The 13325-nt window shown below is 33.3% G+C and overlaps 1 protein-coding gene across 1 annotated transcript in view; it reads right to left on the reverse strand.

Annotated features, from left to right (window-relative positions):
• The window catches only part of SLCO6A1 (solute carrier organic anion transporter family member 6A1), a 96184-nt gene that overhangs the window by 17755 nt on the left and 65104 nt on the right, over nt 1–13325 (reverse strand). Inside the window, exons 9-10 of the mRNA XM_024739678.1 lie at nt 10241–10394; nt 3901–4088 (exon numbers count right to left, since the gene is read on the reverse strand). Of these exons, the coding sequence (XP_024595446.1) occupies nt 3901–4088; nt 10241–10394 (342 nt within the window). The remainder of the gene's footprint in view (nt 1–3900; nt 4089–10240; nt 10395–13325) is intronic.

The following is a 13325-nucleotide window of genomic DNA, read 5'->3' on the forward strand; positions in this document are numbered from 1 at the left end:
AAGTAGTTTAACATACTTGATGCTTGCCACCAGATCTTCTTTTTTTAAAATATTTATTTATTTATTTATTTGGCTGCGTTGGGTCTTAGTTGCAGCACGCGGGGTCTTAGTTGCAGCACACGGGATCTTCGTTGAGGCACACAGGATCTTTTGTTGTGGCGTGTGGGCTCTTCGTTGTGGTGTGCAGGCTTCTCTCTAGTTGTGGTGCACAGGCTCGGTAGTTGCGGCACGTGGGATTAGTTGCTCCATGGCATGTGGGATCTTAGTTCCCCAACCAGGGATCAAACCCACATCCCCTGCATTGCAAGGCAGATTCTTAACCACTGTACTACCAGAGAAGTCCCTCGCCAGACCTTTTATCAAAATTTCCCCAATCATATCTTGGTTGGTTACAATTTGCCTTGCTGTCAGTTCTTAAGGAGTATCTGATATCAACATATCCCGGGTACTTCCATATCCAAACTGTTTATAACTGTAGGGCAGTTTGTTGATGATGAAATAATGAGCTCATGTTTTCCTTCCTTGAGGATCTTTTAAGTGTTTCTCCAGTCTTCTGGAGGTGAATGCTGCTGTTGAGAAACCTGATGCCAAACTTTTGTTTTTCCTTTTAGATGACAAAAGGATTATTTCTGCGTCTTTAAATCCAAGAATTTTACCACAGTACATCTCAGTGCTGATTGCTCTGGATCAATTTCCCTAGACACTTGATGTGCCATTACAATATATAGATTCAAATATTATTTTATTTAATTATTCATTATTTATCATTACTTATTATTTCAGTAAACTTTAACTATAGATTTAAATATTTATTTTTTTTTGGTTTTCTTCTTTGGGGACTGCAATTATGTGCGTTTTGGATCTCCTTTTCCTATCTTCTATATTTGCCTATTTTCTCTAATACTTTTTCTTACTTTTATTTTATATTCTCCATTCTCCCCCTTCTATGCCACATACATGCTTTCTATGTTGTCTTTTCTTCCTTGTGTGCTTTATAATTTAGTCTTCATCTATAAATTTTTTCCCATTTATTTTTTTCCTGAGTTCTGTCAGTTTTCATTCCATAGCCTCCTTCATCTAGCGATTTTTCTCTTGTTTTGTGGCCAAGATTGTTTAATTTTTTTAACTTAAACTTACATATAGTTACATTTATATTTTTATCTGATTCATGGTAACATTGTTCTAGTGAGTTTTCACGGTCCTTTGTAAAATAATGCTTAATAATTTTCATTTCTCTCACTATAATTATTTGGTATGTAGGCAGAAGCTTTTCCTTTTCTACTTAATCATTTTGAATGAGATGGGTTTTCTTAAACTAGAGGCAGAAAGTTATGGGAATGGAACATGCACCAGCTTTCCAAGCTTCAAAACTGAAGAGTTATCTTTTCTGTTTATATAGAGGAGTTAAATATAGTCCCTATGTGTGGTTATACCTTCTCTGCTTCTGCAAACCTGGCCTGCTTCAAAAGAACTTGTACTGCCAGATCTGGGCTTTCGAGATCTCTTCATATTTATTGTTTTCCAAAGTTATGTATTCACATGTAGATGGTATTTTGCTGGCACTTTTTTAGATCTGCTATGTCTGGACCCCCTAGGCATTTTGCAAAACTTTTTTCCCATTCTTTCCAAAAATACTCTGCTTTGACTTATCTACCTTGGTCCTACTCCCAGAACTTCCATCTTAAGGTACCATCCTCTCTTCCTGAGCAGAAATATATGCTGGAGATATTTGAGATCTGTCAATCCTGAGACCCTCTCCACATTCCTTGTTATTCTTTGTAACATCTTTATGAATCTACAAGCTGGTTCCTTGTTCTACTTCAATTTTGGCAATATTTATATGCAATTACAACTCTGTCATTTTTTGTTGATCTCATAATTGTACTGAAACAACAGCATATGTGTGCATGTGTGTTTATGTGTGTCTGCATGCATGTTATATTTTATTCTACTTATTGCTCTCTACAGTTACCAGGAGACATGAGAAGATTCAGAACTAGACTTCTGGAGTATTACTATCATCTTTCTCATCTCACTGCTGAGAATATTTGCTCAGAAGTTTCACACGAACTTTAAATAAGGCGTGCTCAACATTGTACTGATTATGTTCAACCTGAGCTTTCTCTTCTCTTTGAATTTATCTCAGTTAATACATTATAATTCATTTAGTTCCCCAGACTGGACAACTGGACATAATTCTAGATTTTTCCACATTTTATACCAGGAACATCAAATTAATAACCTTGCCCTTTTATCCAAACTAAATATTTCTCTATTATGTTCTATTCTCTCTATCTCTAAATAGAGATAAATTCTAAACTGGTCTCCTAAGTACCTTCCTTTGTTTCTTGTTTTCTCCTATCAGCTTCATCATCCACACTATCTTCAAACTAATCTATCTAAAACACATATTTGATAACTTTTACTTCTGAGGTTTACTCTTTTCAATGGCTTCTAGATGCATATAGGATAACATCATTCACGTTAACATGGCAAAGAAAGCCTCCCCTGACCAGGCCCTTACCAAGCTCAAATCTCCCTGTCCAATTTACAATCATGCTACTCTTGTCATAACAAACTCCTTGCCAAGATATTTCACACATTTTTGCCTCTACTTTTCCTACTAATTTTTCCTGTTAAGAACTTGCCCCCAGTTTGCTTGCATTGTGAGAAATCACTTATCTTCACAACTCAAGTTCAAGTGCCACACTGTCTATAAGCATTTCCAAATCATCCTAGATAAAAATGACCATTTTCTCCACTTTGTTCCCAGGTCAATCTGTACAAGCTTTAATCATGGCATTTCTAAGAACTCCCTGCACTCTTTTTTTTTTTTTTTTTTTTTTTTTTTTTTTTTTTTTGGGCATTACGCGGGCCTCTTACTGCTGTGGCCTCTCCCGAGGCCATGGCTCACGGGCCTAGCCACTCCACGGCATGTGGGATTTTCCCGGACCGGGGCACGAACCCGTGTCCCCTGCATCGGCAGGTGGACTCTCAACCACTGCGCCACCAGGGAAGCCCTCCCTGCACTCCTTTTTATGTGTTTTTCTCCCCCTAGTAAACTCTAAGCAGCTTGAAGGCAAGGTCCATATTTTATTAGTTTTTGTAGTTTCAGTGCCAGATCTAGGTGAATAAGTAAAAACCTGCTTCACTGTATTGATATGTTAAAGTTTTGTCTCCCATCTAAACTGCAAGTTCATTGAAGTCAGAGACCATATGTGCCCAACTCAGATTTCTTTTGCATATATTTATTCATGTTTTTTACTCTGTTTTCCTAGGGTACAACAAATTGCTCCTCATGACCTAAAGGTTTATGTTAGTCTTTTGAAAAAAATAATCTGGAAACAATGACCAATTATTCTGCTACTATGGTAAAAACAAACATTAAATATATTTCATATATTCAGGAAGAACAAATGAATAACAAATGTTGGTTTAATTTAGAATAGTAATAAACTTATGTATTAAAATTCCAAAATTCTAGAAGTTATTATGTTCCTTTGTTGATGACACTGATGTCTTCTCATAGTCAAACTGGCTAATATAGAAGTAAATAGTCAATAAATATCTATAACCAATGAATCAACATTGTAATCACATGTGTTATAATTAAGATTTTTCCTATATTTATGAATTTTCCAGGTGTGTTAAATTAAGTAAATAAATTTAGTTTTAAGTTAAACTAAATGTGTTATCTATATACATACTTTATGCAAATAAATTAGTTAAAATAGAGAATTAAGCATATACATGAATTTTGAAAATATAACAATTTTCCCCTCTACCAGTTGCTACCTTGAAACAAAAGCATAAATCATTTACTACAATATTCTAAAACCTTCCTAAACTTGTCTTTCATATGTATTAAATGAATAATGATTATGAATAACATATACACACCGAAGGATGGTCAGGATGTTTGGTATATCAGCAAAAGCACAAAATACAATTGTAGAAAAGATAAAAGCAATGAACAAAGGTAATTTATAGCACTTTGAATCACATGTCCCATGTCTAGCGTCAATAAAGTCACCTTGATTATCTGAGGTTGTTAATCCTTCTTTAATGCAAGAACAATTGTAATATGTCTATGAAAATGAAGACAGGAAACAATCTTTTAGAAATATAGTCATAAGACAAAAACTCTTATAATTGTAAAATAAAAATTAAATCAATAACTACAGGGAGACTAGGCAGTTTTATTAGTAAATATCCTTATATTAAATCTGCCATTCATAACTTACAAATGAACCACTAATGATAAATAAGATCAAGGTATTTTACCTAACAAAGAATTGTGTACGTGTATATATAATTATAGTTACTTAGGAAAAATTCTATTAATTTAAGAAATTTCACTAAAAATATTTACAGTTAATTGTACAAATAATTGTTGGAGAGAGATATAGATTAAGGACAAAGTAATGAATAAAGTGGAATTTTAGCTGGGATTTGAAATATGGAGAATTACCCAATCGTAGACAGTTTTAGAACTATGCTGCAAAGGCAAGACTTTATTTTGTATGTGATGATGACAGGGCTGTTATCTATTAGGCAGAGTAGGCACAGTGTACCTAGGACCCATAATACTTTCAGAACCAAAAAAAAAAGGTTTTAATTTTAGTGTCTTTTAAAATCAGAGGAAAAATAAATATCATAATAATGAATATATTATAATGCATCCAGACTGGATCATATTTGTCTTTATGCCAAAGCAGTTGTACATTAAATCTCTCTCTCTCTCTCTCTCTCTCTCTCTCTCTCTTTCTTTCTTTTTTTAAGTGAAGGAAGGGGTTTAAAAAGGCAAAAGTGCCTAAAGCCAACATAAGTCATAATGTAGTCCCTAATGGGAACGAATGAAAACTTGGGGCTGTTATATTATTATTGATAACTCAAGGAAGATGAATAGGTGATATTTTCTAAGAAGAACTAAACAGAGTTGGAGATACAGAGACCAGTTAGCAATTTGTTAATCTATTGAAAAGATTCTAAATTAAATAATAATAATAATTTTAAAAATTCAGTAGAAATATTAAACTAAGTTACCAGTGAAAGAATAAGAGGAAATAAAGATGGCTTGAACCTGGGTGATTCAGAAAATGATGGTACAAAAACCATGTCCGTTGTTTAGGGAAGCTGCTAAGTGGTTACTGGATATATTAAAGGAAAATAGAAATATCTAAATAGCAAATCATTCATTCTACCATATTTTTTAAATAATGCCTATGTGCCAAACATCATTCTAGGTATTGTGAAAACATAGTAAACAATACAATAGAAATCCCTGCCCTCATGTAGGAAATTTTTTACTAGCATGAGATAGGCAATTTTTTAAAAAAAAGAACCTTTAATGGAGCACATGGTGATGAATACTATGGAGGAAAAAATAAAGTAAGGAAAAAAAACAGGGATTATAGGGGTGAGTTTAGCATGAACAGGTAATGCTACAATGATACAGTGATATTTGAGCAGAGATTTGTAGAAGGTAAGGGAGTGAGCCATGTGGTTACCTGAAAGAAGTATATTCCAGGTGGGAAAAACAAAACAGAAATTGAAAAGCCTTGGGACTGGAGCTTGCTTGACAAATTCAAAGAAAAGCAAGGAGAAAATTTTGTTTGAATCAGAGTGAACATGAGGGAAACTAAGAGAAAATGAAATTGGAGTGAGGGAAGGATTTATATAGAAACTGGTAGGTAATTACAAGAGCAATTTAAGAACTTCAGTTTTTATTCTTAGTAATGTGAAACCATTAGAGGGATAGATGTATAAATGACATTTTTTAAAAGATCACTCTAGCTGCTATATTGAGGCTACTGAACTGTGAAAGCAAGGGTAAAAGCAGAGAAAACAGTTAAAAAGCTCTTAAAGTAAGATGCAAGTCATTGGTGACTGGGGCCCGGGTATCAGAGAAAATGATGAAGATAGTCAGATCTAGCATGTATTTTGAAAGTAGATTTGAAGGGTCCTAGGGTAAGAATGGTTACCAGAAGGAGAAGGTCATATGGAGAAGGCCTCCCTGAAAGAAATTAAGACTTGCAGGCAAGGGAGGCAGTCAGTCCATGGCTCAGAGAGGGAACCAAGAAAATAAACACAACGACTTCACTTTTTCCCCCCATCTTTCTGACTTTCTATCAAGACTCCTTATTATCATAGTCTATATGACAATAGATTATATATGATAATAGAACTCTCATCCTATAGTTTGGTCTCTTGGAACAGTGAGGAGGGTAGAGAAGGTGAAAAGTGGATCTGGAGGTCAGAAAAAAGATATCCAGTACAACAAATAATTGCAGACCATAGAACCTAAGATGACTAAGGGGAAAAGTGAAAATGTGAAGAAAGTTTAGTGAACAGATGGTAGAATCACAAGATATTAGGCTCTGGAAGGGCTGAAGAGCTGTAGAGTTATATCCAAAGAGATACAACCAAAATAGGAAAAATTATATTAAAATGAAATAGTAAAATATATTCAATTCAAATAATAAAAGAAGAAGATAGATCTAAGTCTACCATATCAATAATTATAATAAATGTCGGTTGTCTAAAAACTCCAATTGAAAGACAGACATTAACAGAACTGAGGAAAAAGCAAAAGCATATTATACCTTGGCTACAGGAGACATTTTAAACATAAAGACATGAACAGTTGGAAAATAAAATGATAGAAGTAAGATAAACCATGAAAACAGCAAGAAAGCTTACAGTGACTGTTTAATATATAAAACAAACTTCAAGACAAAGAGTATTACCCGAGATAGAAAGGGACATTTTGTAAAGATAAAAGGATCAAGAAGCTGTGACTATTATTAATGTGTATGCACACAATTAGAGGGTCTAAAATACATGAAGTCAAAATAAAGAGAGAAATAGACAACTGTATATTAAGATACATTTTTCATATATAATGTTCAGGATTTCATATATTACAAGGTATGCAAAATGACAAGAATAATTGGCTTAAAATTAGGACAAGAACAAATATAAGTAGACTACTACAGATAGACTAAATAGCAAGAACTTTAAATAGTTATGATTAATATTTTCCAGAAAATAGAGGGTAAATGGATAAAATATCTTAAATGATGTGGAATTTTACCAGGGACTTGGATTCTACAGAAACATAAATGTTAGAACAGAACAGATAAAAGGAGATGGAAAATAGAGAAAAGAGCAAAAAAGTATGGGATACAGTAGAAAGGTCTATTTGTAGTCTGCTGTTAGGCAGAATACTAAGATGGCACCTAAGATTCCCATCCTGCTATTTTATAAACCTGCATAATCCCTAGATTGATGTTAATTGGTGGATTTTAATCCCTTTACTAAGTTATGTTACATGGCATAGCTGACTTTAAGAAACAGAGGTAAACTTCACGTAATTAGAAGTCAGAGATTCAAAACATGTGTCACAAGGGAGATTCTGTTGCTGGCTTTGAAGATGGAAGGAGTCATGTGGCAAAGAATGGGGGTGGCCTCTAAGAGCTAAAATTGGCCCTCAGCAGACAGCTACCAAGGAAATAGGGGCTTCATTTTTTACAGCCCAATGGAACTGAATTTGGCCCAAAATCTGAATGACCTTGGAAGTAGATTTTTTCCCAGAGCCTCCAGAAAGGAATGTATTTCAGCCAACACCCTGATTTCAGTTTGTGAGACTCTGAGCAGAGGAACCAGCAATGCCATATCTGGACTTATGACCTGTGAGCTAATAAATGGGTATTATTTAAAGACACTAAGGCTGTAGTAATTTGTTATGCAGCAATATTAAATTAATATATGGTGCCTCCTCCACAACCAATAAAAGAAGAGAAAGTGAGGGAGAAATAATAGCTGAGAATTTTCCAACTGACAGACATAAATCCACAGATTAAAGATATTCTGTGAAACCCTAGCAAAATAAATATAATGAAAACCACATCGAGGCATATCAAAGTAAAATTGCTAAAAGTCAAAAACAAAGAGAAAATCTTAAAAGCAGCTAAGCAGCCAGAGACATAAAGACAATATAATGACATCTTTCAAACGCCGGGCCACGGTCAGGGGGTGGGGTGGCAGGTGGGCATCACTGCCAATACAGAATTCCATACCAAGTGAAGACAGTTTTTCTTTTCAGAAATGGGAGTGAAATATGGTTCTTAAGGAAAAAAAAAATCTCATATGAAAACATGGAAATGCAAGGAAGTGGGTAAATATAAGTGCATACTGACTGTACAAAAAAACAATAACAGTATGTGTCCTTTAAAATATGTGGAGAAATAAAATATATGACAAAAATAGCACAAAGGGGGGAAATCAGTAAATGAAGTTAAAATATTCTAGGGATATTTCAACTGGAAGAGATCCTGAAGACTGGCTTCTTGTAATCCTTAATGCTTTGGATGAGACTGACTTCCCTTCTCTATAGATATGTAGAATGAGGCTCCTGTTGGACTACAGCAGTCTCTGGAAGAAGATCCCTGATACTGCTATTTTATACTGAAAGCCATATCAGCTGCTGAAAAGAGCTAGTCCCAGTGAGAAGATCATGAAGAAAATCCCAAGATTTCTTTCGTATCTATATAAGGAAATTTGAAGATCTTGATAGCATGGATAAGAATATGTGGGTCTCAATGAGGCAAAACACTTGGAATATTATCAACATGAAGAGCAGATATCTATTTTCAGTTTTGGTAAAGCTGTGATTTTCTATAGAAACTTAGAAATCTTCAAAGGTGTAGTATTTCCTACCACTCCTCTTGTAAACTTTTGCATAAGTGTAATTGAAAAGCACTCAATTCTAATACATTTGACCCTTATATTTTGAATACGAACATTTAATCAGAATTATTTCAAAGTTGACATAGTTTCACTGAAAAAAATTTTCCAGAGGGAATTCCATTAACACAATTTAGACAATAATTTTTTGTATATGGTATTTCTCTAATTTTCATTTTGTTAAAATTATTTTTACTGGCATCAGTTCTTTCCCATTTGAAATTAATGTATATTTTATCCATTAATTGGTTTCATCTGTATCAAATTGTACTAATCATAACTTCTGCTATTGTCAGTTTTCCTTCAGAGCCATTATTTCTTTCAAGGTTAATTGTCCTGTGTAATTCGTAACAGATCTAATTTTTGTCAAAAATATTTTATTCTTTCAATTTTTATTCAGCATCAAATGTTATCACACAGTTTGAGTCACTATTTTGTGAATTATTTCATTATTCATTATTAATTATTCCTTAGAGAAATGAAAGGAAATTATAAAGATTTTTATGAAATAGAAACAAATCCCTAAAAGGGATTCCCCAGTAAAAGAAAGATGGGTGGAAGCTATATAGTGGCTGGCACTTTTAGCTCTTGAATATCCCATGGATCAAAACACCAAGGTCAAGTAGTTCTGCTTTATTCTGTGGTGACACCATGAGATTTAAAAAATCATTTACTTGTCAAAATAAAATGGAGGAGAGGAAGTAAACAGGAGTGTAAATTAAGATTTTCCGTAAGTTAATAAATTGTTGAGGATGGGTAACTAACATATGGGAATTCATTTTGGTTTTCTATTACATTTAAAGCTTCCCACAGTAATATATTTTATAGATTTAAAATATCATTTTAAATATATTTTAAAATATATAAATCATTGAAAACATGTAATAGTTTTTAAAATACATAATACATATAAATAACCATTTTAAATTTGAAAATTTTAAAGAATCATTTTAAACATTTAAGAAGAAAGAATTTTTAAAGGGTATATAATCTTTTTAAATTAATATTCAATTAAAAACTGAAGATATATTGTTAAATAGTAGGCCAGTGAAAATATGACAACGAGGAACTAAAGTTGGTCAGGCATGCTAATATACTGTGATAAAATGATCTGTGTAACAGGAAAAAGAATATTGTTATGTACATACTAATAAATAAAGTACTAATAAAGTACTTTATTGCCTGCTAAGGAAGATGATATAATGCTCATGGGTCAGGAAATATCCTCTTTGTTGCTCTCTTCCCCTCATACAGACTAGACAAAGAGAGGGGAGAGAGAAACGCAGAATTTTTAAAACCTGGGTCCCTACTCACTCCCAATTCTCACAAGTCCTATGTATTGTGATCACATGAAGCCATAATTTAAGAAAAATTAAAGAAAGGGAAAATAAGAGGGGGAAAGGATTTTATAGAGAGCAGGAGTAAAATATAAACATCATCTATAAGTTGCACTTCTTAATGGAGAGGACGAAGCTGAGAAAAAGATAATTACCTTGTGATTCTTTAATGTTTTAGAATATGTACAACCTGCAAAGCAAGGAGAAAAATATCGAATATCATTTCTTCCACATGTAGCAGAATAAAATGAAGATGAGCATTTACAATGAGAATTGCAGGGAGCTGTCAGGTTTCCCAACTGCCCTGTTCTGTAAAAGAAGAGATTGAATGTAATTATAATACAACTGTATTATCCTTATTAATGTATACACAAAGATATCAATGAGATCAATGAAATATGATTATTTAAATAATTTTAACAGATTTAGGTACAACAGATATACAATAAACTGTACATTTTTAAAGCATACAATCTGCATACACTTGTGAAATCATCACTGCAATCATGTTAACAAACATAATCATCACCCCCAATAGTTCCCTCATGCTCCTTTGTAATTCCTCCACCACCTGGCATCTGCTGATCTACTTTCTGAAACTGTTCATTAGTTGGAATTTCATAGTGCACTAGGTGCACTTTCTTTGTCTGGCTTCTTTCATGCAGCTGGTCTTTACATGGTCATATGCTTCCATGTCTCTTGGATAAATATTAAGGAGTAGAATGTTTGGATCATATGGTAGGTGTTCATTTAACTTTTTAAGAAACTGTCAAACAGTTTTCCAAAGTGATTGTGCTATTTTGCATTCTCACAAGCAGTGTGTAAGATTTCAATTGCTTCCTATATTCCTTGTCAACACTGGGAATAGTCAGTCTTTTTAATTTTAGACATTCTAACAAGGATACAGTAACTTCATATTGTGGTTTTTAATACGTATTTCCCTAAGGACTGATGCTGGACATCTTTCCATGTGCTTATTTTCCATCTGTATCTATTATTTGGTTAAATATCTGCTTAAATCCTTTGCCCATTTTTGTGGATATTACTAAGCATTCAAAGTTCTTTATATGTTCTAGAAACCAAGTTCGTTAGATATATGATTTTCAAATATCTTCTCACAGTCTATGGCTTGTTTCTGCATTACCTTAATTGGATCTTTCAAAGAGCAGATGCTTTTTATTTTAATGAAGACCAATTTATCAATATATTTCTTTATGTATCACATATTTGGTGTCATAACTGAGAAATCTTTGCTGAACCCAAGTTCACATAAATTTTCCTCATATGCCTGGAATTTTATATTTCACAATTACATCTACAATCCATTTTGAATTATTTACATGGTATAAGATATGGATCAAAGTTTGTTTAAATATAGATATCTAATTGTTCCAGCATCATTTGTTAAAATGACTGTATCTTCTCTGCTAAATTGCATATGCACCCTATCAAAAATTAATTATCTATATATGTGTGTGCTTACTTTTGGACTCTCCATTCTGCTCCACTGACTTATTGGTCTATATTTACAACAGTACTACTTTCTTGATTATTGTAGCTTTATAATAAGTCTTGAAATCAAATAGCATTAGTCCTCCACCTTTGTTCTTTAGAATTGTTTGTGGTTTTTCTAGATCCTTTGCATAACTATATGAATTTAAAAGTCATTTTTCCAATATCTAAAAAAGAAAGCTTGCTGGGATTTTGATTGTGATTACATCAAATACATACATCAATTTAGGGAGGATTAACATTCTAAAGATCCTGAGTTTTGTAACCCACAAATATGGGATATCTCTTCATTTAAAAATGTAGGTTTTAATTACTGTCAGCAATGTTTTACAGTAATCAGTGCAAAGGGATTTTACATCTTTATCATATTTATCCTTAAGAATTTCTTTTTCTTGATACTATTGTTAATGGTATTGTTGTTTAATATCAATTTCAACTTGTTTGTAGGTAGTATATAAAATGCCATAGAATCTTATATATTGATCTTTTCTTCTACAGTATTTCTTTTTGATAGTATTGTTAACATTATTTTTTTAAGTTTTTTCCAGAATTTATTGAGATATAATTGACACAGCACTGTATAAGTTTAAGATGTACAGCATAATTATTAGACTTATATACATCATGAAATGATTATCACAATAAGTTTAGTGAACATCCATCATTTCATATCAATACAAAATTAAAGAGAAAAAAATTTTTCCTTGTAATGAAACTTAGAGTTTACCCTCTTAACAACTTTCATATATGACATACAGCAGTATTAATTATATTTGTCATGTTGTACATCACTTCCCTAGTACTTATTTACTTTATAACAGGTAGTTTGTGCATTTCGACTGCCTTCATTTAATTCCTGATCCCTTAACCCTCTGCCTTTGTTAACCACAAATCTGATCTCTTTTTCTATGAGTTAGTTAGTTGGTTGGTTGGTTGGTTTTAACATCTTTACTGGTGTATAATTGCTTTACAATGGTGTGTTAGTTTCTGCTTTATAACAAAGTCAATCAGCTATACATATACATATAACCCCATATCTCCTCACTTTTGTGTCTCCTTCCCAACCTCCCTATCCCACCCCTCTTGGTGGTCACAAAGCACTGAGATAATCTCCCTGTGCTATGTGCCTGCTTCCCATTAGCTATCCATTTTACATTTGGTAGTGTATATATGTCCATGTCACTCTCTCACTTTATCCCAGTTTACCCTTCTCCCTCCCCATGTCCTCAAGTCCACTCTCTACGTCTGTGTCTTTATTCCTGTCCTGGTTCTTCAGAACGTTCTTTTTTTTTTTTAGATTCCACATATATGTGCTAGCATACAGTATTTGTTTTTCTCTTTCTGACTTACTTCACTGTGTATGACAGATTCTAGGTCCATCCACGTCACGACAAATAACTCAGTTTCATTTCTTTTTATGGCTGAGTAACAATCCATTGCTTATATGTGCCACATCTTCTTTATCCATTCATCTGTCAATGGACACTTAGGTTGCTTCCAGTCCTGGCTACTGTAAATAGTGCTGCAGTGAACACTGCGGTGCATAACTTTTTGAATTATGGATTTCTCAGGGTATATGTCCAGAAGTGGGATTGCTGGGTCGTATGGTAGTTCTGTATTTAGTTTTTTAAGGAACCTCCATACTGTTCTCCATAGTGGCTGTACCAATTTACATTCCCACCAACAGTGCAAGAGGGTCCCTTTTCTCCACACCCTCTCCACCATTTA

The sequence above is a fragment of the Neophocaena asiaeorientalis genome, unplaced genomic scaffold (assembly GCF_003031525.2).
Source record: "Neophocaena asiaeorientalis asiaeorientalis breed wild unplaced genomic scaffold, Neophocaena_asiaeorientalis_V1.1 scaffold146, whole genome shotgun sequence".
In the NCBI taxonomy this organism is placed as follows: Eukaryota; Metazoa; Chordata; class Mammalia; order Artiodactyla; family Phocoenidae; genus Neophocaena; species Neophocaena asiaeorientalis.